General features: G+C 33.4%; 1 protein-coding gene across 12 annotated transcripts in view; it reads left to right on the top strand.

The window, feature by feature from the left end:
• Positions 1 to 25,253, top strand: part of MIA2 (MIA SH3 domain ER export factor 2) — a 108,429-nt gene that overhangs the window by 68,833 nt on the left and 14,343 nt on the right. For 8 of the 12 annotated variants that reach the window (XM_049611574.1, XM_049611575.1, XM_049611580.1 and 5 more), the window contains 9 exons: positions 93 to 183; positions 2,313 to 2,451; positions 6,684 to 6,785; positions 7,720 to 7,780; positions 8,602 to 8,637; positions 12,357 to 12,424; positions 13,984 to 14,066; positions 15,702 to 15,830; positions 19,458 to 19,616. In XM_049611574.1, coding sequence (XP_049467531.1) covers positions 93 to 183; positions 2,313 to 2,451; positions 6,684 to 6,785; positions 7,720 to 7,780; positions 8,602 to 8,637; positions 12,357 to 12,424; positions 13,984 to 14,066; positions 15,702 to 15,830; positions 19,458 to 19,616 — 868 coding nt within the window. The remainder of the gene's footprint in view (positions 1 to 92; positions 184 to 2,312; positions 2,452 to 6,683; positions 6,786 to 7,719; positions 7,781 to 8,601; positions 8,638 to 12,356; positions 12,425 to 13,983; positions 14,067 to 15,701; positions 15,831 to 19,457; positions 19,617 to 25,253) is intronic. The other 4 variants (XM_049611576.1, XM_049611586.1, XM_049611584.1 and 1 more) reach the window with 1 other exon arrangement.

Here is a 25,253-nt window from a genome sequence, read left to right as displayed (position 1 = left end):
AAAAGGTTGGAATGATATATTGAGATTTTTTGTTTTTCCTTTTTTGGAATAACTGATTAATGTTGTTTTTTTCCTTTTCCCATTCTCTAAAGTTAAATGCATCTTTAAAAACCTTAGAAGGAGAAAGAAACCAAATTTACATTCAATTATCTGAAGCAGATAAGACAAAGGAAGAGCTTACAGGTAGGATATCTGTATACTTTTAAAGTCTTTCTAAATAAAGGTACTTTTGCAGAAAGGTACTATTAATTGAATCAGTTATACAAAGGTCTAATTTGATTGCTTTTTTGACTTTTACTTTTATTTCTAATTTGTGAAAAATTAGTACTAAGTTTTTTGTTGTTGGTAAAGTCCTATCAGTTTCTTCCATATCCATATGAAATAAAAATAATGAAATTATTTATTTTTTAAAGTTAATTTATTTATTTTGAGAGAGGGAGAGAATCCGAAGTAAGCTCCACAGTGTCAGTGTAGAGCCCAACTTGTGGCTCGACCCCACAAACCTGATCATGACCTGAGCCAAAACCAAAAGTCAGACGCTCAACTGACTGGGCCATCTAGGCACCCCTCTCCAATCTTAACTAATGAAATTATTTTAAAAAACATGTAAAACTCTACTTACCTTTGAATTTCAGTGTTATATGTGTAACATGGTTTTAGATATTAAAAAGTAGTAAATTAAAACTATTAACTTTTATAAGATCATCCCTATGATCCAGTTTTACCAGATGATATTCAACAGTAATGTCTGTTACGTGACAGTTCTTGGCAATGGCTTAAAGCCTAGGTCGACAGATTTCTTCTGATGTAGATTTGAAAATTTCTGTGGAAAGACCAGGTGTGACATTAAAATCATTTAATGGTAGCATATTTATTTTAAGCTATCCTTTTGATATATACGTTTAATTAATAGATGAATAATTATATACCATTAGAATAAGTAGTATGCCATTACTAAAATTTTAATGTATGTTAGTATGATTTTGTGATTTTGAAACAGAGTAAGTTTTGTCTTGTATTAAGATTTGTGGTGGGGGTACCTGACTGGCTCAGTCAGTAAAGCATGCAACTCTTAACCTCAGGTTGAGTTCAAGCCCCACCTTAGGCATGGAGCCTACTTAAAAAAAAAAAAAAAAAAAAAAAAAAAAAAGATTTGTGGTGATGATTCATACACATGTTTTGGGAGATGGCATTTCAATTTTAGAGGAATTCAGAAGGTGGGGTTATGATGTTGGAAGAGAAATGAGGTTTTAAAAACAATTGATGGGGGTACCTGGGTGGCTCAGTCGGTTAAGCATCCAACTTTCACTCGGGTCATGATCTCGTGGTTCGTAGTTCAAGCCCCACATTGGGCTGTGTGCTGACAGTTCGGAGCCTGGAGCCTTCTTTGGATTCTGTGTCTCCCTCTTTCTCTCTGTCCCTCCCCTGCTTGCACTCTCTCTCTCTCTCCTTCAAAATAAATAAACATTAAAAAAATATTTAACAAAAATAAAAAATAAAAACAATTGATGTACTAATTATATAGCATTCATTATTTAGAATTGTTATTTTTTGTTTTCCTAGATAGTTCTTTTAGGTGGGTTAGCAGTTAACAAGCTAAAACTGGTATTTTTCTCCCCAATCTTTTTTTTTAAGTTTATTTATTTATTTTGAGGTTGGGGAGGGGCAGGGAGAGAGAGAGAATCCCAAGCACCGAGCCCAATGTCGGGCTCAAACCCATGAACCACCAAATCATGATCTGAGCCAAAGTCTGACATTTAACTGAGCCATCCAGGTATCCCTCTCCAATCTTGATCTGGATTAAGCTAGCATGATTTTGTAGGATTTCTTATCAGAAGATCCAAATTTCTGGCCTGACCTGTTACATATATCCAAATTTTGCTTAAAAGGAGGGCTGGCTAGAAGTTATTAACTAGTACACTTTTTATGAGATAAAAATAGGTGTTCATCATGTTTAAGTAGTTTCATAGGAAATGTTGAACTAAAATATTTCCCTTCAGAACTCTCATCTCCAAAACTTTCTTGAGAAATTTTACTATTTTTTGGTTTCCTAACTGAAAATTAAATGCTAAAAATAGAATATTGAAGGTTTTGGGAAATCTTGGAGTAAAAAAAAAAAATCATAACAGTTTATATAGTTCTTTAAAATATTAAAAGCATTTAGGTGAACAAAATCCCTTATAAACTTTCTGTTGTTGGAAAGAATTTATGAATAATTTATTATTTTTTGGTAATTTTTATCTTTATAAAATGTGAATGTGCATCTAGAAATATTTACTCCTTTAATTATGATTTTTAAAAATTTTCTATAGAACGTATTAAAAGTCTCCAGACTGAACAAGCATGTTTGCAGTCAGAAAATACACAATTTGAAAACGAGAATCAAAAGCTTCAGCAGAAACTTAAAGTAATGACTGAACTGTATCAAGAAAATGAAATGACACTTCACAGGTAATAAAGATTTTGTTCATATCTCCACTGTATGGCAAGTAAAATAGTTTAATGCATATTCAGCTTATGTGATACTCAGAGCGCTCAATTTATGATTGGGTAATATTTCATCAGTTCATTTTTAAGAAGGTTACTTGATCTTGAAATACTTTTTATTCTGAATCTGACCATTTTTTACTACCTTCCCTACTAGACCCTGATCTAAACCATCATCAGTTAGTGCCTGGTTTATTGTCGTAGCCTCATAAATAGTCTCTTTCCACTCGACCTCCTGCATAGTTGTTTTCAGTGGCATGACCCTTCTGAAGCATAAAGTATGGGTGTTGTCACAGTCTTGTTTGCAAACTCCCAGGTGCCTTCATATCACAGTAAGAATTTAATCCAAAGCTTTTAGATGGCCTACAAGACTCTGTAAGATCTGACCTTTGTCTACCTCTTTTTTTTTTTTTTTTTTTGCTGGTTATCTCTTTAATTTTAGCTTATTCATTTTAGTTTTCCTTCATTACCCTCCAGCCACACTGGTCTTGATGATCATTATTATGCCAAGCGCATCTATACCTCAGGGCCTTTTGTACTTGCTCCTTTTCTTGGACTGGCATTCCCCTGTGTAAGGTTGAATCCTTCATTTCATTTGGATCTAGGTTCATATGTTGCTTCAGAGACTCCTTCCCTGGCTACCCTAACTAAGATAATACCTGCAATTCCCTTATCCCTTATCTTGTTTTATTTTTCTTCATAGCCCTTAAAGTCCTCTGATGATTTATTGGCCTCCCCCCCCCCCAACATTAAATGTCAACTCCGTAAGAGAATTACTTTATTCTCTTTTCTTCGGTATTTCCAGTGCCTAATATTATGTCTTGGGACATGGTAGTTATTCAATAAATGTTTGTTGAGTATATGAATAGATATGATTAGTACCTTCATATATTGGATTGAGAGATTTCTGTGCATGTGTGTACTGATCTCTAAATGCATAGATGCACAAACGACTGTTAAGATATCTATCTGGAGACTCCAGATTTTCAAATACTACTATAGGACATATTTTTCATCATAAAAGGAAATAAAATGTTCCTTGATTTAATTAATATAATTTCAAGCCCCTTTAATGAAAGTTATTACAGTTGATCTTCATCATGTATAGATTCTGTATTTGCAAATTCGCCTACTTGTGTAAACTTTGTATTTAAAAAAAAATTTTTTTTTTAACGTTTATTTATTTTTGAGACAGAGACAGAGCATGAACGGGGGGAGGGTCAGAGAGAGGGAGACACAGAATCTGAAACGGGCTCCAGGCTCTGAGCTGTCAGCACAGAGCCCGACGCGGGGCTCGAACTCACGGACCGCGGCATCATGACCTGAGCCGAAGTCGGCCACTTAACCGACTGAGCCACCCAGGCACCCCTGTATTTTTTTTTTTTTTTTTGAGAGAGCGAAACCGTGCTTGTGTGCGTATCCATATGGCGGTTAGGCAGAGGGAGAGGGAAAGACTCTTAGGCAGGCTCCATGACCAGCGCAAAGCCTGAGTCACCACTCGATGTCTTGACCATGAGTGGAAATCATGAGTAGGACACTTAACTAAGCTACCCAGGTGCCCCATGAAAACTTATTTTTAATTTTTTAAAAAATTTATTATTGAGAGAGCGAGAGTGTGAGCAGAGGAGGGGCAGAGAGAGAGAGAGCGAGAGAGACACAGAATCTGAAGCAGGCTCTAGGCTATAAGCAGACAACAAATAGCCTGATGCGGGGCTCAAACTCATGAGCCATGAGATCATGACCTGAACCAATGAAAACTTATTTTTATCCTAAAACCAGTACTCAGGAGCTTTAGTGGTCATTCTCAGACATGCACAGAATAGCAAGAAATTTGAATCTCCCAGTGTGTATGTTCCCAGTCTTCCTTCTTATTTCAGCTCTCATTTTGTAAACAAGTGTCCTTTTCTGCACTATATGTAATGCCACATTTTTGTGCTTTTTGTTGGTGATTTATCTATTTTATTTTATTATTTTATTTATTATTATTTTTTTTGATTTAGCTGTTTTAAAATGATCCCCAGGTATCATGCTAAAATGCTGTTTAGTGTTCCTAAGTGCAAGAAGACTGTGGTGTGTCTTATAGAGACAGCACCTGTGTCAGAGAAACTATGTTCAGCCTGAGTTATAATGCTGTTGGCTGTGAGTTCATTAGTAATGAACCAACAATATATGTTAAATAAGGTATCTTTAAACTGAAAAACAGAACACAGGGTTACATGTTGGTGGGTTGATGAAAATGCTGTGAACAGAGCACCCAGAAACCTAACTCTGTTTCCTTTAAGAGCAATGGTTCAGCATTTGCTAATTTAGGATTTGGGATGACTTTATAGAACATAAGTAGTGGGAATGAGATTCTGTTTTATATATTTGGAAACTGGTAGAAAATACCAACATTCCATTGCCATCAGGATGATGGGGGATTTGTTAAGCTCTGTCATTGCCAGCCTGTATACTTAATTATTCTTTGGAATCCATTAAAAATCAAAAACTTGCTGTTCATCATGAACTTCTGGGCCAGTTGGGACTGCCCAGGATATGAAAGAAAAATAAACTTGACTAAATGGAAGAGCTATAGAGTGGATGACTCATGGCTTCTTTCAGTAAACTTAGGCATGCACCCTTTTTAGGTTAGGATGAAAGATATTATAAGTAAAATTTGGATACAAATGGGATTATTTTGAGGTGAAAGGAATACTTCTGAGTATACATTTTGAACAAAATAAAAATACATGGTTGATGATAGAATTCTGATGAGGAATATTTAAAATTTCAAAAAAAAAAGGTGTTCTCTGTAGATATTCAAGAGCAAGGATGGGACACTGAATAGAATCCTGTCCCTGTATGTGTTGTTCACATTGTGATTTCATCAATTCATTAATGTGAAATATCTTCAATTTCCCAAAATACTGTGTATTCCATTCTTACATTTAAATTAAAACATTTCATCACTCAAATATTGGAGAGAAGTGAAATAGTATAGCATACAAGTTTGATATGTTGCTTTGGATATGTGAAGTAAGATGTGATTATTTTTTGATCGTATCATCAGGCTTCTTTTATAATGCCATTTTCATCATTAATGAATCTATCCAAATTCAAGGGGAGGTTCATAGACTTTACCTCTCTACAGCAGACAATTCTGGCCATTTTTTTAATCTAGGGTTTGTAAAAACACACTTCCTTCCATGTCCAAGCCCATCATACTTTGATGCTTTTTCTGAGGAGATGACTTATTTTCTTCTAACCCTATGAAACGATTGACCTAGGGAGTAATTTCTTAGCAATTGGTAATGTAGTTTATGGAATATAAAACATTTACTGCTACCCTGTAGGATTTCTTCAATAGTTTGTCATGTTCTTCCCCAAAGTTCGTGAAGAAGGGGAGACATTCACATTTAGGACTCCATATGTGTTTTCCTGTGGTGTTCAGTATTTCTTGAGGGACCAGTGTTACTGATGATACCATGTGAAACACAGGGGTAATAGAGTATAATGGAGTTACTACTTGCTAGCTCTATGCCTAGGTTCACTTATTTAGTTTTTCTGTGTTTCCTTTCCCTTCTTATAGAGCTGTTGTGATAATTACATAGGGTAATAATACATGTAAAAGTCTAAGAACAATTTCTGGCACATGCTAATGGCTCAGTAAGTTAGCTGTTTTTATTAAAAGAACTAAAAGTAGTAGATAGGACTACTAGTACTACTTTTATTTACTTTGGGTTCATTATAATTTTTTTTTAAATGCGTGTAAACTGTCTTAGAAGCTTAATCACCGTGTTAACAACCTAACAACCAATTTAAAAATTATTGAAATTCAGTTTATTACTTGGTGACTTCTTGTCTAATAAATGTCACACTGCTTTATACAAGAAGGCTTGATAAATAATATATAGTCATGATAGTTTTTACTAATATTTACTTTTGATCTTATTTTCATGATAAAAGTCTTATAGAAAACTCTTGAATCTTTTGTGTCAGTAGTACTATATTAGACAAGGTGGTTTATAATTTGAGTTTGTAATATTAATTTCCACACCAGGAATATTTATGCAGCTACTTTTTTTTCTTGCATGTGATGTTTTTAGTGGTCTTATGCAAATTGTTTTATGAGAAGCACCAGTTGTGATATTATTAAAAATATATAATTATCTTATGACATACAGTAAAAAACAAAACAAAACACTTTTTGTTTCAAGGAAATTAACAGTAGAGGAAAATTACCGATTAGAGAAAGAGGAGAGACTTTCCAAAGCAGATGAAAAGATCAGTCATGCAGCTGAAGAGCTGGAGACCTATAGGTATTGAATATTTTTTACTCTTTTCTTTTTCAGGCGGGGAGGGTATCCAAAAACCTAATACTAGAAAAAATAATAAGGTAGCTCCCCCAAATAAACCCAAGATATTTGTCATTATTTTTCATTTGTATATCTTGCTTTATTCTGCAATTATACAGAAAATATAAAAAGGAGAAATATTTCCCTTTCAGTGTACATGATTTTAAATCTCTCGCATTAAAATAGGGAAATCCTATTTTATGTTAATATCAAGAAATTTATGAATATCCATTAATTTCAAGGTCTTTCCTCTTTGGTTCTAATGGGGAAGAATATATACAATATTAATGAATTTGAGAAGTATGCTTCAAAGAGAAGAGTGAGCCACTTCTGAAGTATTGATAAGTCTAGTTTTTCTCTTGTTCATTTGTCATTAGTTCCGTGGAAATCATAGAAAACCTAGAGAAAATAAGGGGCAAGTTTTAGCAGTATCCCAAATAGTTGTGATATTTAATTTTACATTAGGAAGAGTAAACTTGGATTTTGTCCAAAAGAAGGAATTATCTTATTAGTTGTATAAAGGTAGTAGGTAACATTTTATTTCACAGAGACTTTTAATTTCCTAGAGTTCTGTTAAGATTACAGACATCTGAATAATTCTTCCAAGTGCATGCTTCTTAGTAATAAAAACAAACCAATATACCATATAAATCTTGGCATAACCTTTGGTTTTAGGTAAACCCAAGTAGTAGTACTCTTAAAGCATAATTAATATTAAAATTATATTAGGAAAAAATATACTACTTTAGAACGTGTTAAAGGTGATTAGTGTGGAGTTCTGGAGTTATTTTTACATTAAACAAAACACTCTAGGTGTTTTAATTAATATTTTCAGTAGACATAGTGTGTTCTGTCATTTCTTAGTACATGTTAATAGTAGAATGATTATTCCTTGTAGAAAGCGAGCCAAAGATCTTGAAGAAGAATTGGAGAGAACCATTCATTCTTATCAAGGGCAGGTATATGTGTGTGTGTGTGTGTGTGTATGTGTGTGTGTGTGTGTGTGTGTGTGTGTGTGTGTGTATTAAACAATTCTGATTTGTTCGAATTGGTATTTCTGTTTTGATGCAAGAGTATAGTTACTTGATAGTTGTACCACGTCTCTTGAGGTTTTGCGTGTGGCTGTGGAACATTTATAGGGAGCCAAGTGTTCTGAAATAAAATACTTGTTTGTTTGTTTATTTACTTATTTATTTATTTAAAAAAAAATTATTTTGGGGGAGAGTACAAGCAGGGGAGGGGTAAAGAGAGGGGGACAGAGGATCTGAGGTGGGCTCTGCGCTCACAGGCCAGTAGAAGCGAGCCCAATGTGGGGCTGAAACTTGCAAACTGTGAGATCATGACCTGAGCCAAAGTCGGATGCTCCACTGACCCAGCCACAAAGGTGCCCAAGAGTTTAAAATTGCCACGTTTTAAAATTGTTTAAAATTGGCATGTCTCCTGCTTCTTTGGGAATATGGATTAAGTAAATAAATAAACATATATCAGCACTGGAGTCTCGTATTTACTTGGACTAATTATCTCTTAGTCAGCAACTCATTGTAGTTGATTTTTGCATAAAACAAATATACTAGACAAAAATTGTCTTTACATTCAGTTTTTGTTTTAAAAATGTGATAGAGTAGTCATGTGTATATGAAAATTGCTTTAAAAATGTTACTGACTTTCAGAGATGCTTGAGTTATTTTCGAGTTTATGAATTGTGTACTAAATCATAGTGGTAGTGTGAGATTTTTTTACCTAAGAAAATCAGTAGTATTTTAATGAATTTCTTTTTCAGATTATCTCCCATGAGAAAAAAGCACATGATAATTGGGTAAGTATTAAATTCTCTTTGTCAGATTGTTCTTTTTTCTAATTTAAATGAGCCGTTTAAAAGATACACTTTCACACCAAAAATTAAGGTAGTGTTAAATAAATTTCTTTTAATTTTGCTGGTAGTGAAATTATGTCTTTTATGAACTAAATACTTGGTTATAACAGTTATTCACAAAATCTGATTTTTCCTTCTCTGCTTTTATTTTGCAAGGAGCTTATACTCTTTTGGGGGAGGTGATGTAGTGTTTATGGGTTGTTTTGAGAGCATTGGATTGCCACTAATTTACTTGTGGACAACTTACTTAAAATTACTGGGCCTGTTTACTTGTCTGTAAAACAACAGATTGAACTAAGTGATATCGAAAGCCTCTTCTAGTTGTAAAAGCTTTACAATTCAGTTATCTGATTCTCAGTGTTGAATTACTTGATACACATCAAGAAAAAGATCATCATGAGAAGTGGCATGTCAGTGCTCCAGAAGAACTCTATGAGGAAATGATAAGGATGTGGCTTTTGACTAATTGTGAGAATGATCCATCTAATTTGTAGAACTGTTGTAATAGCTGGCCTTCAGAGGACTTGTCTCTAGGAGTCTTCAAGCAGAGACAGTTTGTGCAATGTGTGAACACATGGGGTCTGGAGTTACCCAGTTTTGGTTGTTATCCTGGTTCCAACACCTGTAACAACAACAATTGTTTCTTTACCTGTTTCTTTACCTATAAGGTAGACATATCAGTAGTACCTATTTTATAGAGTTATAGTGATGAATAAATAACTCATGTAAGCCTGTTAGGTGCCTGACACGTAGTAAGCACTCAGTGTATGTTAACTCTTACTAGACTCTTGTTACACTGAAGCTTGGGAGATATTTCTTAGTGGTGGATGTTTCTTGGAGTGGAGATTCCTGTATAGGTTGAGAAATTAGACATGTTGAATGTCAAAGCTTTTCCCGTTTCTCAGATTTTGTGTTGAGGGTTCAAGTGAAGATTTGTTAATGAATTAGACTGGGCTTGGAGATGAATTTAGTTTTTTTCATCATTCCCCACCACAGTCAGAATACTAAGATAAAGATTATTTTTTAATGACAGAAGAGACTCATAAATATGGAGAACAAACTGAGGGTTACTGGAGGGGTTGTGGGAGGGGGGATGGGCTAAATGGATAAGGGGCACTAAGGAATCTACTCCTGAAATCATTGTTGCTCTATATGCTAATTTGGATGTAAATTTAAAAAAATAAAAAATAAAATTAAAAAGAAAAAGATTATTTTTTCATGATGAGAGGAATTGATGTTTGCTAATCTCTTAATGCTCTAGGCACTGTACTTAAAGGCATTTTGTGTATATTACTCATTGAATTCACCCAACAACTCTATAAAATAGATATTATAAGTTGAGTTTTACAGATGGGGAAATAGCCCAAAGTCACATGATCAAAGAATGAAGAATAGAGATTAAAATTCTGACTTTTTAGATTCTAAATCTGTGGCTTCTCTGTTATTATACATTGAATTTCTTGTTTAGTAAATGACCTAGACTTTATGTTAAAATATGCAAAAAATACCCTTAATGTCTTAAAATGAAGATTTTTTTAGATTTTATAAAAGTAATGTATACTCACTAAATAAAAAAAGTTCAGACTATTTACAAAGGATGTACCAAGAAGTAATCAGCAGTATCACTTTAATTTATTCTATACTTTAAGTATATTTAGACATAAATCATGTATATGTTTTAAAAAATGAAATTATACTATATATTAGTGTTTTTATGTTCTTTCTTAATATATTATAGATATTTTTCTATGAATATTTTATAATTTATGTAAACCTCTCCCATTTGATAAATGTTTAGTTTGTTTCCACTTTTTTACTGTTATAAATAATTTTATAATTTTGGATGTTACTTTTTCCTTTGAGCATTTCTTTGCTCCATCCTATTAGAGTTAATGTTTTCTTCCTTTGAACTCATATAATACTTTGTTTTTATGTGTTCTGTGACAAGTACTATAGTTGTCCTTACCACAGATTTAAGCTTCTTAAGATAGGGGCTTAACACCTGCACTTAATAGAATGCTTTTTTGCATATTTTAAGTAATATCTGAATACAATGTGGTCATTCATTGAAATTATAGTTTTACCTAACCTTTGAAGTGTAAACTTTTTAAAAGCCTGTAATCATTTAGCATCTGTTTATTCTTATATATTTTTTGTAGATTTATCTTTAATATTGATAGCACTATAATCATACTAGGATTTACTTTTTTTGACTTAGTAACTTTGTATTGTTTTGTCTCCTATAATTAAGAGTAAATATGTAATACTATACTGTGTAGAAAACATTTAGAAGTAGTTTTGATTCTGTGTTGTTAAAACACATTGTTAAATGAATGAATTGATATTTTATTAACTAAGATTGTTATTGTGTAGTATTGTTTTTGTTAGTACAAAATTGATTATATCATTATATACTAGAAAATGATTTACATTGGAATCTTTTTGATAATGAATGCTAAAATATGGTTAAGCTAGGGTTTTGTTTTGTTTTGTTTGTGTGTGTGTATTTAACATACTTTATTCTTTGGCCAGTTAAAGTCAATTCTAATGTGTAGTTCACAATTTTAAATGAATACATTTGATAGTACAGTTCTTTTAACCTGTAAAAAGTTATGGTTCTAGGTTGAGTTAATTTGCCTTTGTATAATAGATAAGTTTGCCCCAGTGCATTGCGTTAGTTTGTCCAGGTCTGATGCTGCATACACTGCTGCTGTTTAACTAGAGAGTGTACAGAATGACTGGGAAACATATAGTATTCCATAAAAGTTTAATCTTTGCCCACAAACTATTTAGGAATATTGTATGTTCTTAATGTTTATTATAAGTGTAAGTTTTTTTCCCATAGCATACATACTCTGATTTTCTAATTTTTTTTTTTTAAGTTTATTTACTTGTTTTTGAGAGTGCTTGTGCATGGGCGGGAGAGGGGCAGAGAGAGAGGGAGAGAGAATCCTGAGTAGGTGTTGCGATGTCAGCACAGAGCCCAATGCAGGGTTGCATCTCACACACTGTGAGATCATGACCAGAGCCGAAATCAAGAGTCAGATGCTTAACCAACTGAGCCACCCAGGCACCCCAAATCTTTTATTAAATAAAAGTATTACTAAACCAATGTAAAAGCTTATGGGAATGGGAATATGATCTTAACAAACAGACTGCATGCTTTGGGTATATTCAGCGATTTAAAAAAATGGCCTGTACAGGCATGTTGTGAAACTGTTTTAGATCTTTATGGTTTCACAGAATTATAGTGATTTCTCTCCAGAGTTGGTTATCTGCTTTTATAGCCAGAGTACCTGTGCATAATGATTCTGAGTCTCCATTCCCATCACCCTAAGCTTGGGTCCTCTTACATTGCTTCTGTCATGTTATTTGGATATTGACAGCACCAAATAGTGCTAATTCTTGCCTTCACATCTAGATAACCGCATTTATTGGCAAGTACATGATCAAACTCCAGCCTTAGACTCATGTCTTTTGGTTATAGGAAACTCATTTCCTTTAAAAAAATTCTGTAAGTTAAAAATTTTTTACATTAAGTTTACTGAAATGCATTCTAATGTGTTGTGATATGTGTGAATGCTTATCTTCCGTTTTACATTTGTATAAGTGTTATTTTAAAAACGTATTTAAAAAAATGAAAATGTATTGTTTTCTTTAAGTTGGCAGCTCGGACTGCTGAAAGAAATCTTAATGATTTAAGGAAAGAAAATGCTCACAGTAGACAAAAGTAAGTATCTTAGTGGGAACACTTTAAGCTTTAGTTATTACTTTATTTTTAGTTGTATTTTATTTATTATATAATATTTTTGTAGGGACAGACAAACTTGCAGTGAATCCAACATACCTAGTGGTGAAATATTTATTAGTTTTATTATAAGGTACTAGATTTTTTGTTTGAAACATTTGTCTTAGGTTACTTTAAGAGAAGTAAATTGTTTACATGTTCTTCTGTAAAAAGCATAACTTAAAAAAATTTTTTTTCATGTGTATTTATTTGAGAGAGAGAGAGCGCATGTGAGCAGGGGCAGGCAGAGAGAGAGAGAGAGAGAGAGAGAGAGAAAGAAAGAATCCCAAGCAGCAGTGCAGAGCCCAACACCGTGCTCGATCTCACCAACTATGAGATCGTGACCTCAGCTGAAATCAGGAGTTGGCGGCTTAACCAACTGAGCCACCCAGGCACTGCCCTGCCACCCCAGTTTTTTTTTTTTTTTAAACTAGAGTAGGAAGAAGGCAATTACAAGGGATGGAAAGAGAAAAGATAGATCTCTGATGTGGTAATTCTCAGAGTACTGGCATCTTTTAGTAGATATGGGTAGAATCCATTTTTATTATTTCTTTCATTCTCTTGTTTTATTATATTGGGCGACATTGCCATGCAATAATAAAATGAAAGAATAAAAGCTTACAATGTATGATGGAAGGGAAGGATAAATGCTTTTCTAGGAGCAAACATCTCTTCCCAGGTGTTCTAATTTCTTGCCAGAATGTACCATTAACATTATTCCATGATTCCATTATTCTTTTTGCTTGTCTTTTCTACTTTGAAATTAAAACTGCATGATTAAATGTTCTGTGTCAGATCTTATGATCAAGAACTAGAAATAAGATTCTTTTAAAATGTCACAATTTTAAGATAAAAGGTTTAGGAATAAAATAGTAGGATGAGTTCACTGGATTCCTATTTTGTGTTGTGATTAGAATCATTTGGGTAACATTACAATGGAAAGCAGGTGAGATGCAGAGGTAGGAACCCTGTGTTTTAATCCTGTTACTTTAATTTTGAATAAATCATGTAAACTTTTAGCTCAGTTTCCTTACTTGTAAACTGATACATTAGAACTGGTTGACCTTGGAAAGCCCTGCTATTTCTAAAATTTGGATTCTGTGTAATAGTATTCACTGAAGTCTAGTTGTCTAGTTTTGAACACAGAACAAAACAAAGTGATTTCAAACCTCAATAAAATGTCACTATCACTAGGCAGAAAGAACCCTGTTACCTGTTATGGAAAGGTGTTTTGGTCAGAATATTTATTTATTTATTTATTTTGTTTTGTTTCTTAATTTTAATTACAGTGTAGTTAATACACAGTGTTATATTTCAGGTGTATGATTTAGTGATTCAACAATTCCATTTATTACTGGTCAGAATAATTTTAAAAGATTTGTTTCTTCTGTGTAAATATTGAGATAGTGAAGAGATCCTTGTACTTGGAAGAGGCATTTTTCTTGAAATGTGGGTGCTTTTCTTAGATGAGTAACTTAGAGATGTTTGTTCTTTATTTGCAGATTAACTGAAACAGAGTTTAAATTTGAACTTTTAGAAAAAGATCCTTATGCACTTGATGTTCCAAATACAGCATTTGGCAGAGGTAGTCTTTTTTTTTTTTTAACCCTCATTTAAAATACATATATATGTATATATTGCACATATCTTTTATATTAGTGTAAATTAATACTATTATTTATAAATATTTTAGATTTTGGAGCCAGGATTCTAATCTGAGTTCTATCATAATCTCCCAAGTTTCTGAGTTTTGTTACCCTGGAAATAATGTAAATAATTGCTGCCTTTATTTCTTAGTGGGCTTTTGTAAGATGATGTATATTTAGCACATTGAGCTCTTTGAAAAGCAAAGTGAAAGGCATGTAGTAAGGTACTCAATATTTCTTGGGAGAATGAGTAAGGAGTGCTTAAAGGGAATAACATTGTGACTGTTTATATATCCACTACTCATTGGGATTTGCTTGAATTATAAAAACAAGATTTAAAACAGATGTTTTTAATTATTTAAAAGTATCAATTAAGAAGGTGGGAAAACATTAATAATCTGAGATTTGATTGCTTTAATTACCTCCAAGAGAGGACCAGGTCTTTGGAAGATGTATTTAATATTTTTGTCTATTCATTAATCAGTTAGCATCTTTAATGATCTCATACTGTTCCAAGTAGTTTAAATTTTTCAAAATAATTTTTGGTTGAATTGGAATTAAGCATCTAAGGCAGGGAAAATAAACCTAACTTTATATAGGTGGAATCCCATTTTAATAACCATTTCAAAGTTATAAAAATCACTTTTGAGAGTCTAATTTCATTAAAATGAAAATCTGTTTTTACATTACAAAATAACAGGTTATTAATTCCAAATAGTAACAAAGGTTGGAGTGGGGGGCAATTATACAGAAGGAATTCTTGACTGAACGTAATGCAGAAGTCTCGTAAAGATTAAATAATGCTTTGATCGTTTGTTGTAATTGCATTTGACCGTTATATAAGCTACATAATAAAATTTAACATATTTAAAAAGTATTATTTTGGTGGTATTTAAGTTCGCTTTCTGATGTTGATTTTAGATCTTTGGAAGCATAATCATTACTTGGGAGTGGTGAAGTTTGTAAAATGATAGGGCTCCTGGTTATATGGTTTAGAAAGTGATTTATTTGATAAATAAGTATATGTAAACTGAATTTTCAGTGGTAATGAATCAAAAGTTGTTTCTGATGCTTCAGAGGATTTTGCATTTCTATTTTGAAAAATCTGAGCTTCACCCAAATAATTCATGGCTCAACATGGCCTAGCCTATCTGGCCCTAATTTCAACTGAGCCCTTCCATATTACAGCTCTTATCAGCTGAAATGTCTGGAAGCATACTGCCATTAAAAGCAAAACCAAACAAACTTCATGGCCCCCAAATCCTCTCATAGTTCTAAAATATCACCAGTATCCTTTGCTTAATATTGTATGGTTACTTAAGTGTATTATTACCAAGAGAATAATATTTTTCTTGACTACAGTGTCCACTTGGTAGACAGACTTTAAACCACAGGGTTCCATATTTAATTCTATCCCGTATTAATAAAACCCAGAGTATGCTAAGTGTTTAGGATGTGGATTAAACTTAAATTGACAATAGGGTGACTTGATGGAAATTGTTGAAATGGGATTCTAATCTATAGTGTAGCTAACTGAAACTATGAATTTAAATATGCTGTTTTAATTATTCCAGAGCATTCCCCATATGGTCCCTCACCATTGGGTCGACCTTCATCTGAAACGAGAGCTTTTCTCTCCCCTCCAACTTTGTTGGAGGGTCCACTCAGACTCTCACCTTTGCTTCCAGGGGGAGGAGGAAGAGGTATATTGTTTAAACATCTTTATTACTCTAGATTTCTTCCTTACTTTATATTTTCATCTCAACTTATCTTTAAAATGATCTTTAAAATAAATCTTTGGAAAATACAGGCATTCCTTGCACTTATTGTGGGTTATTTTTGTTTGGAAAAGGAGCTCTATGACATGTAATTTTAATATATTTTTCTCTTAGAAACAGGTATAGTAGGTTATGTTTTGGTCAAGCCCTTAATCTTTTTAGATCATTTGACTTCTTAAAAACTATATATTATACTACATAATGCAACACTTTATAAAGAATACATGAAATATGATAACAATATAACCTAGCATAAAATTGTATTTTAACAAAACATTATTAAAATGTAGAATTTCTAAAATCTTTTTTTACTTCATTATCATGATCTTTTTATTTTAGAAAATCAGAAAGTAAAAGAAAGAACCTTCTTTTTAGAGTGGAGTAATACAGAAGAAGTACTATCTTGAGTACTTCTCAAGAAGAGTTTTGATGGGAGCCTTAAGGGAGACGGAAATGATTTGTTTAATACTTTGAGAAACTGACCCAAGATTGCTTTGTTACCCTGTATGGGGTTTTGCAAATTTTAGCAGCTACTTCAAGCCTATGCATTAGCTCTTGGTCTTTCTCCATTTACTTCATCAGCTCTCATCCTGGCGTTACCTGTGTACCTGGAGTTTTCCTCTTTTGATTTCTCACCTCACTTTGTCAAGTTGCTTTAAAATTTTCCCTTGAATTGTGGCAAAATTAAAAGGTAAACAGTGCTGTTCATTCCCAAGTCAAAAGTCTTAGGTTTTTAGCCCCAAATCTGTGTTGTATAAGAGCTAATAACATTCTTCATCAGTGTTGTGTCTCTATTCCCCCCTTTTTATCAGTGAATCTAGCATGTTGAGTCTGAGGTAGGAACAGAAAGTAATGAGACTAAATAAAAACACCAAACTAAATCCAACTTCTCACAGCTCATATACTCAAATGGATACTACTTACCAAAAATAGTCTCTCAGGGATGCTGTCCTGTTCTGTTGAAACTGCCATTATTTTAAATATTTTTGGAGCTCTTTCTTTGGGAATCCCTTCAAAGAATGAGAAAATAAAATTTCTATGGGTTATGGGATATTCTCCCTTTACCCATTTCCTATTTACGTCTTTGTATCCTCAGTTTGGTATACTTCCCATTGGTCCCTCCCACTTCCCAGTCCCACTGCTGATTGGACCCACAGCCTGGGGATATTTCAGAGAGAACTTTTGCTTGTGTTGGCTTTGAACTGAAAACTCCTAGGGAAAGAGTGAGTTGCAGACTGACACTTGGAGCCCTGGGAGACCTTTCCTTTGAGCATTTGAGGAAGGAGACTAATTTTGAAATTCACATGTGTGCCCTCAAATCCATTTTCCCCCTGTTTTTTTGACCTATATTAAGAAATATATTTTATATCATGTCACATTACATGCCAACATAAATGTAATAGAAGCCATTTACATGAAGTAGTACTACCCTTACAATTTTTGACGCTTTCTGGTATTTTGTGTTCATTTCTGTTCCATTTCATTTAAAAAAGTTGCTCATTAAGACTAATTTCATGCACCATGATGGTTTGCAGCCAGCAATCTGAAAAACAGTTCCCTAGAAATAAAGGTATAATTGGCTAAATTGCAAATGTGAATCACTAGAAGTTGAATGACATAAGTCAAGGATTGCTTGTAGTCAATTGTATATTTGTAATAAGTAAGAATTACCTTTGATTTCTCCTCTCCTATTTAAATTACTTTCCTCTCCTTTTTATTACTGTTGAGAAATGATGTGTTTAGATTATTTGCAGAGGTGTTTTACTGTTTGTTAGAAGAGCTACAGAAGTTTTAGGTAAGTTATTAGTAGGTCTTAAAAGAGTTGCTTTGGAGTAAAAGTTACTATGACTCACTGAAGAAGGGTGAATAGTGCCCTTTTCCTTCCTTTTATTATCTTTTTAAATTTGAAAGTTTGAATGAGATATATGTTTGAATCAGATGGAACATAAGGAAAATAATTTTTTAGAGTAAATTTCATGTAACTTTTAGTCTGAATGAAAATTTTAACCTTTAGCATTTTTAAGTTTGTAATTTTTTCCCTGGTAGTCGGTTGGTTGGCCTGTATTTTGGTCTTCTGAAAGGAAGCAATCAAGAGAAGGTCTTTGAATGTCTTCTTTAAAGATCTGTGCTTCACACTAGATGAACTCAGCCTAATTGACGCACATTTTTTTTCCAGTTTAATTTTCTGCTTTCCTAGCCTTTTTCTTCTAATGACCTTATTAGAAGGATGAACAAGCTGGAAAGAAAGATTTGGGGAATATACAACTATGAGGAAAAGAGATAGCTGACTTACTTTCAGAAAATAAAAGTCAGTTTACCTCCTGACTGTACAAAAGAGAGCAGATAAAATTTTTTTTAAAGATTATTATGTATTTTTTAAAAAAGATTCTTATATTGATTTGTACAAGTTACCAAGAAAAGTTGAATTAGTTTTAGTCTCTTAAAGGTGTACTGAACTGTGGAGGCATTTTAGAAAGATTTCTATTAAATTTTTAAAAAAAAATCTATTCCTTAGAAGGTTAAAAAGAAAAAAGCTTTTGTTTTCTGGGCAATATAGTTTTGAGAAGACCGCATTCCCCCCTCAGTGACAGATAAATGAAGTACTAACATATTTTGTTATTTAATGTTAAAAAAATTTTTGTATTTGTTTTTTCCATTTTAATTGAATATGTGATATTAATTGAGGTACTGTGTTTTTTGTGGTCATAAGAAGGGAACTTTATAATGATGGTCTTTCTTTATAAATATAAGCATGCCAGATTTCCTTACCCAAATGAGTGTTACCTTGTTCAAAGTATTTATTCCAACAGTGCTGTTGTTTTTGAAACTTTTGTTTTAGACTTGCCTTCAGAGTTGTGAGCTCTTTTTGAAGGTGAATTTGATATTCAGAAATTGCTAAAAGCCCTTTAAAGCCAAATTTATCTGGTGGGTATAAAGTTTGTAATCAGACTGGTTAAAATCATTTTCGGACAGAAGTAGAATCCTGTTTCAGCATTGAGATGTGATTTCTTGAGTGTCTCTTAAGTTAATCCAAGTACATTTCTAAAAGAGTTGTTCTAAAAATACTTTGAATAGTTGTAGAATTATTGAAATAGGTATATAACCTCTAAGATGACTGTGTTAAAAGAATCATGCTCTTTTTGACTATTGGCATATTAGTGTAAGCAACAAAAACCTCATAATTATTTTATTCCATCTGATATAGAGGTCTTTACTTTGTAATTCACTTCATACTTTTATTTTTTAGAGTTAGTATTTATAATTTATAATTTAGCCACTGATTTTCTATGTAAATGATGATGGTGGTAACATTTATAAATGACTTTTATAGGCAATTATTTGTTTATACACATGGCAAGATTATTTTTTCTTCATTGTCCTAGTCTTTGTCCTAGGCTTTGGTAGGATGGAATTACAGTCTAATATGTCTTAGGGAAACTTCGTTGGAATCTGATTGTTTTCACTTTTTAAAAGCTGCCTGGATTTCATTTGATGATAGGTCTTATAATACTTTTTTAGATAAAACAGAATTGTAATTTTTTCTTTAATTAGGCTCAAGAGGCCCAGGGAATCCTCTGGACCATCAGAATACCAATGAAAGAGGAGAATCAAGCTGTGATAGGTTAACTGATGCCCATAGAGCACCTTCTGACACTGGGTCCCTTTCACCTCCATGGGAGCAGGATCGTAGGATGATGATCCCTCCATCAGGTATGGAGAGAGTGTAATTATTTATATTTCAAAGGTAAGCAGTATATGAAACACAGAAGAATGGAAGAAAAGAGGAGTACATGTATGTCCTGTTTTAAGAAAAACTGATACATATTGGAAAACAATAATAACACAAATTTCTAACCATAATAATTAGGGGTAGTTGTTCATGTTACAGAAAGCTGCTTTGTTTCCCTCCCAACCCTCTCATGGAATATCTTTATTATTTTTATTGCTCATAGAAGTAATACATGTTTATTTTAGAAAGTCCAAACAATGAAGAAATGTGTAATTAGGAAAGTGAAAAAAATCTCCCTCATCATCTTAGCATGCTTTTCCAGGTATTTAGTTTTATATATTTTAGGGATTTTTTTTTTTTTTTTTTTTTTGGTATATGTTCATAAACATAAATAGAAAAATTCCCTCATCACTTCTGTGCAATTACACTATTCACCTTCTTGTAATTGTCTTTCTTCATTAAACAGTATACCTTAGATTAACTGCTAAAATAAATATATTTACCGGAAGAGTCACAGCAGAATATCCTGAAGGAAGGCAATAACTGCTATTCTTTTAATAGCTCTTACTCTCCCAACGAATGTATTTAAAATTTTTTAGTTTGCTAAACTTTTATGCAGTGTTTCAGGGACACCTCTTATGTGAAGTGAGCTATGCCTGCTTTGTATAAATTAAAAAAAACATACTACTTCAGATTCCTTCCTGAGGAGTTGGAGAGAGTAAGAATATCATGGTAAAATAACTTTAATTCCAAGAATCAGCTCTTGCTGTAGTAGTAGTGTGTATATGTTCTAAGAAATGGTGGCTCCCACGGAGCCTGAGTGGCTCAGTTGATTGGGTGTCTGATTCTTGATTTAGGCTCGGGTCATGATCCCAGGGTTGTAGGATCAAGCCCCATGTCAGGCTCTGCTCTGAGTGTGGAACCTGCTTAAGACTCACTCTCTCTCTCTCTCTCTCTCTCTCTCTCTCTCTCTCTTTCTCTTTCTCTGTCTCCCTCTCTCTCTCCCTCTACGTCTTTCCCCTGCTTGCACGCTCTGTCTCTCAAAAAAAAAAGAATCTTTTAGGGGAGTGGCATAGAACATCTTTCAAAGATTATTTCTTGACTTTAACATTCACTAAAAAGTTTTGCTATGATAAAAAGATAATAAACTACAGCCCCTTTCTCTAAGAACTTGATTGCAAGATTTTGGTGGATTATCATATCGCTACATCTGTATAGAGAACTTTCCTTTGAGAATTTACAAGCTATTAATACCAAGAATCCCTGTCACATGCGCTAACTCTCCAAGTAAAATCTGGTGTAGTGGTTTTCAAAGTTGGCTTACCTTCCAGAAGTAGCCTAAGAAACTTCAGGGAAAATGCAGATATATCTGGGTCCCCCTTCAGATCAGACCTTTGGAACATGAACTTCAGAGGTAAGGCTTATATTTCTAAAATACTCCCTTGGAGGTTCTGAGGAATAGCTAAATCTAAAAACCACTAATCCATATAAAACCATTGCCCTTATTATATGGAAAGAGCACGCAGTCCTCCAAGAGATTAGTTGGCAGTCTTAGGTTAAAGTACCTAGGTAGATAGCTGAGACTAGAACTCAGTATTGACTTTGTTATTGTTCATTCATAAAATCAGAAAATTTTTTACATGTCCTTTAAAAATTGCTTGAAGCCTGTAATTTTAGACTTTTGGTATTATCTCATATATCCCTAAGTCTCTTTTAATTTTGTTTCCAGTTTTTTTTCTCTTCTTTTGAAAGTTGAATAATTTCTATTGATCTGTCTTTAAGTTTACTGACTCTTCTTTCTGTCATCTCCATTCTATTAATATTTTTTAATTAAAAAAATTTATTTTTTTTAAATTTTGCTATTAATATATATTAAACCTATCCAGGAAAAGTTTTACTTTATTTTATTTTATTAAAAAAATTTTTTTAATGTTTATTTCTGAGAGAGAGCGAGCGCGCGCGAGAGAGTGTGAGCGGGGGAGGGGCAGAGAGAGAGGGAGACACAGAATCCGAAGCCGGCTCCAGGCTCTGAGCTGTCAGCACAGAGCTTGACGCAGGGCTCGAATTCATGAACTGTGAGATCATGACCTGAGCCGATGTTGGAGGCTTAACCGACTGAGCCATCCAAATGCCCTGTGGAAAAGTTTTATTTTAGATATTGTATTTTTCAGTTTTAGAATTTTCATTTTTTTAATACTTTTACTGTCTGCTGAGATTTCTTATCTTTTTATTCATTGTAAGCATTTTTTAAATGTCATGAGCATAATTTTATAGTAGCTGCTTTGAAGACAAATGATCATTCTGACATGAGGGTCATCTTTTTAGTTTAAAAAACACTCATCTTAAAAAATGGCAACTGGAATAACTGAATTTCTGAGGAATATAGATTCTGTAGTTATCTGATATTTTCTATAATGTAGTCCTACGAAGCATGCTTTGTAAATTTCATATATTTCCTTAACATGTTAGAACTTGGCAAGAATTAAAAAATTTTTTTTTGATTTAAGACAAGTAAGCAGAAATATATAAGATTCTATAATTGTAAGGAATCATTTGTTTTTGTACTGTTAAATACTTTGAAGAGGGGATATAGGGAGCAAATAGAAACAAAAAAAACGACTTAAGCCCTAACGTATTACTAATTACATTGATTGTAAATTGTCTAACATCAGCAGTTAAAAGACAAATTGGTAGAATGAATTAAAAAACAAACCATGACTCAACTATTTGCTGAGTACAAAACTCATTCAAATATAGTAGTATAAGTAGATAGGTTGAAAGTAAAAGGATGGGAAAAGGTAATACTATGCAAATATTAATCAGAAGACAGCAGGAATGGTTATTATTATCATCAGATAAAGTAAACTTAAAAGCAAAGAAAATTACCAGAGACAGAAAAACATCACATAATGATAAAAAGCATCAAGAAGACATAGCAAATGCAAATTTCTGTATAGCAAGCAAGAGAGCTACAAAATATGTGAAGTAAAAAGTGATAGAACTGAAAGGAGAAACGTAAATGTACCATTATAGTTGAAGGCTTCAGTATCTCTCTTTATAGTTGGTAGAACAACTAGACAATTTGGCAAGGATATACAAGAACTGAATAATACTGTTAACCAATAGGATCTAATCTACATTTATAGAATACACCACCCAATAGCAGCAGAATATACATGCTTTCCAAGCCCCAAAGGAACATTTCCTAAGATAAATCATATCCTGGGCCATGAAACAAACAAATTGAAAATAATTGAAATTATATACGGTATTCTTTGTTTACAGTGGAATCAAACTAGAAATAACTGTTGATGCATGAACAATATGGATAAATTTCAAGGGCACTATGTTGAATGAAGACAATCTCTGAAGGTCAGCTACTGTATAATTACATATATATCACATTTTCGAACTGACAAAATGATAGAAATGGAAAACAGATTAGGGGTTTGCCATGGGTTAGAGATAGTAAGGGAAGGTGTGTGGATGAGACTATAAAGGGTAGCATGAGGGAGACCTTTCTGGTGATGGAATAGTTCAGTATCTTGAGTGTGGTGGTGATGACACACATGTACACATGTGATAAGTTGGCATGAACTATATACTTGCATTGTATTAGTGTTAGTTTCCTGGTTATTATATTGCACACTAGTTACGGAAGATTGGGGGAAATGGGCTAAAGGGTGTGTAGGACTTCTCTGTATTATTATTATTTTTTCCCTCTGTATTATTTTTGCAGCTTTCTGGGAATCCTTATTTTAAAATCAAAAGTAGGGGCGCCTGGGTGGCGCAGTCGGTTAAGCGTCCGACTTCAGCCAGGTCACGATCTCGCGGTCTGTGAGTTCGAGCCCCGCGTCAGGCTCTGGGCTGATGGCTCGGAGCCTGGAGCCTGTTTCCGATTCTGTGTCTCCCTCTCTCTCTGTCCCTCCCCTGTTCATGCTCTGTCTCTCTCTGTCCCAAAAATAAATAAATAAACGTTGAAAAAAAAAATTAAAATCAAAAGTAAAAATGAAATCCTTTTTATTGGATACAGTACATATACAGGAAGTGCAAGTATTCTTTAGCATATAACTTGGTGGTCTTTTCATAATTTGAGCACATTTGTATAACTAGCATTCAGATCAAGGCTGTTTTCAGTTCATTTTTCTTCATCTTAGGAACTTAGAAATCTTTTCAATTTTGCAGGAAAAAAATGTTATTGATGGATAATATAAATAAGTTAACATTCACATATCATATAATAATTCGATTAGAGTTTTAACAAGAATATGTTCTAAAGAACTCACCCATTACAAGTTCATTTTTTGTTTTTTGTTTTTTTTTAAAGTTTATTTATTTTGAGAGAGGGACAGAGAAAGAGCAAGAGAGTGCAGGAGCAGGAGAGGGGCAGAGAGAGAGGGAGAGAGAGAATCCCAAGCAGGCTCCACACTCTACTTGTGGGGCCTGTTCCGGGACCTGATGCAGGACTGGTGGTGGGGCTGGAGGCGGGCTTGACACAGGGCTTGACATGGGGCTTGGTCTCACGAACCATGAGATCATAACCTAAGCCGAAATCAAGAGTTGGATTGGATGCTTAACTGACTGAGCCACTCAGGTACCCCTGTAAGTTCTTAATAAATAAGAATTTATGCAACAGAAATTTAACCAACGTGACTTACTTGACTCAGTGCTTTGCTCCATAAGAAATGGAGCTTCATTCTTTGAGTCTCTCATTCTTGTTGCTGAAGTACAGGAGTAGAAAAGCAAAAACATGCTTTTTTAAATCTCTCTGAGTTAGAACAGCTAACATTTGATTGACCAAAGCAAGTCACATGACATAATTTAGAATCAGTGGGCAGGAAATATATTCTGCCTCTTGAAGACAAAGGTATAAGGATGGTGAAGAATTGAGATCATGAATGCAGTATAACAGAGGGATTATACTTTTACAATGTGTTTTCACTTGTATAACTATATGTAAAAAATGTATTTGTATACTATAATATCTTAGATTTTAAAATTGCTCTTTAAAAATTTTTTAAAATGTTTATTTTTGAGAGAGAGAGAAAGCAGAGTGTGAGCAGGGGCAGGAGGGGCAGAGAGAGAGAGATAGGGAGACATAGGACTCGAAGCAGGCTTCAGGCTCTGAGCTGTCAGCACAGAGCCCGACCTGGGGCTCAAACTCACAAACTGTGAGATCATGACCTGAGCTGAAGTCGGATGCTTAACCGACTGAGCCACCCAGGTGCCCCTAAAATTACTCTTTAGAAGAAAGAAGTAATGTATTTTTTTGGTTAGTTTTTCTAATAAATGGTTCCTAAGTAATTGCCTTGCTTTCTTTGCACTTGTTCTTTTTTTTTTTTTTTTTTTTTTACAAAACAAAGAGTAATAATTTAAGTGAGTTTTTAGAAAATCTTAAAATACTGTCTTTTAACTAACATTTAGCATTTACCATTATGTTTTAAGAGTCATGAATCTTAAAATATTCTTGTATCTTATATAAATTATGATTAGTGACATGTTTCAACAGTATTAGTAGCAAATAATTCAAATAAGAAAACTAATGCTGCTAGACTTTAAATGATACCTTTTTGACCATGAAGGAACAAATCTGCAGAAACCTTGGCTTTTAGCCTTTT

The sequence above is a fragment of the Panthera uncia genome, assembly GCF_023721935.1.
Source record: "Panthera uncia isolate 11264 chromosome B3 unlocalized genomic scaffold, Puncia_PCG_1.0 HiC_scaffold_1, whole genome shotgun sequence".
NCBI classification, from domain to species: domain Eukaryota; kingdom Metazoa; phylum Chordata; class Mammalia; order Carnivora; family Felidae; genus Panthera; species Panthera uncia.
This window is presented reverse-complemented; position numbering and strand designations above follow the sequence as displayed.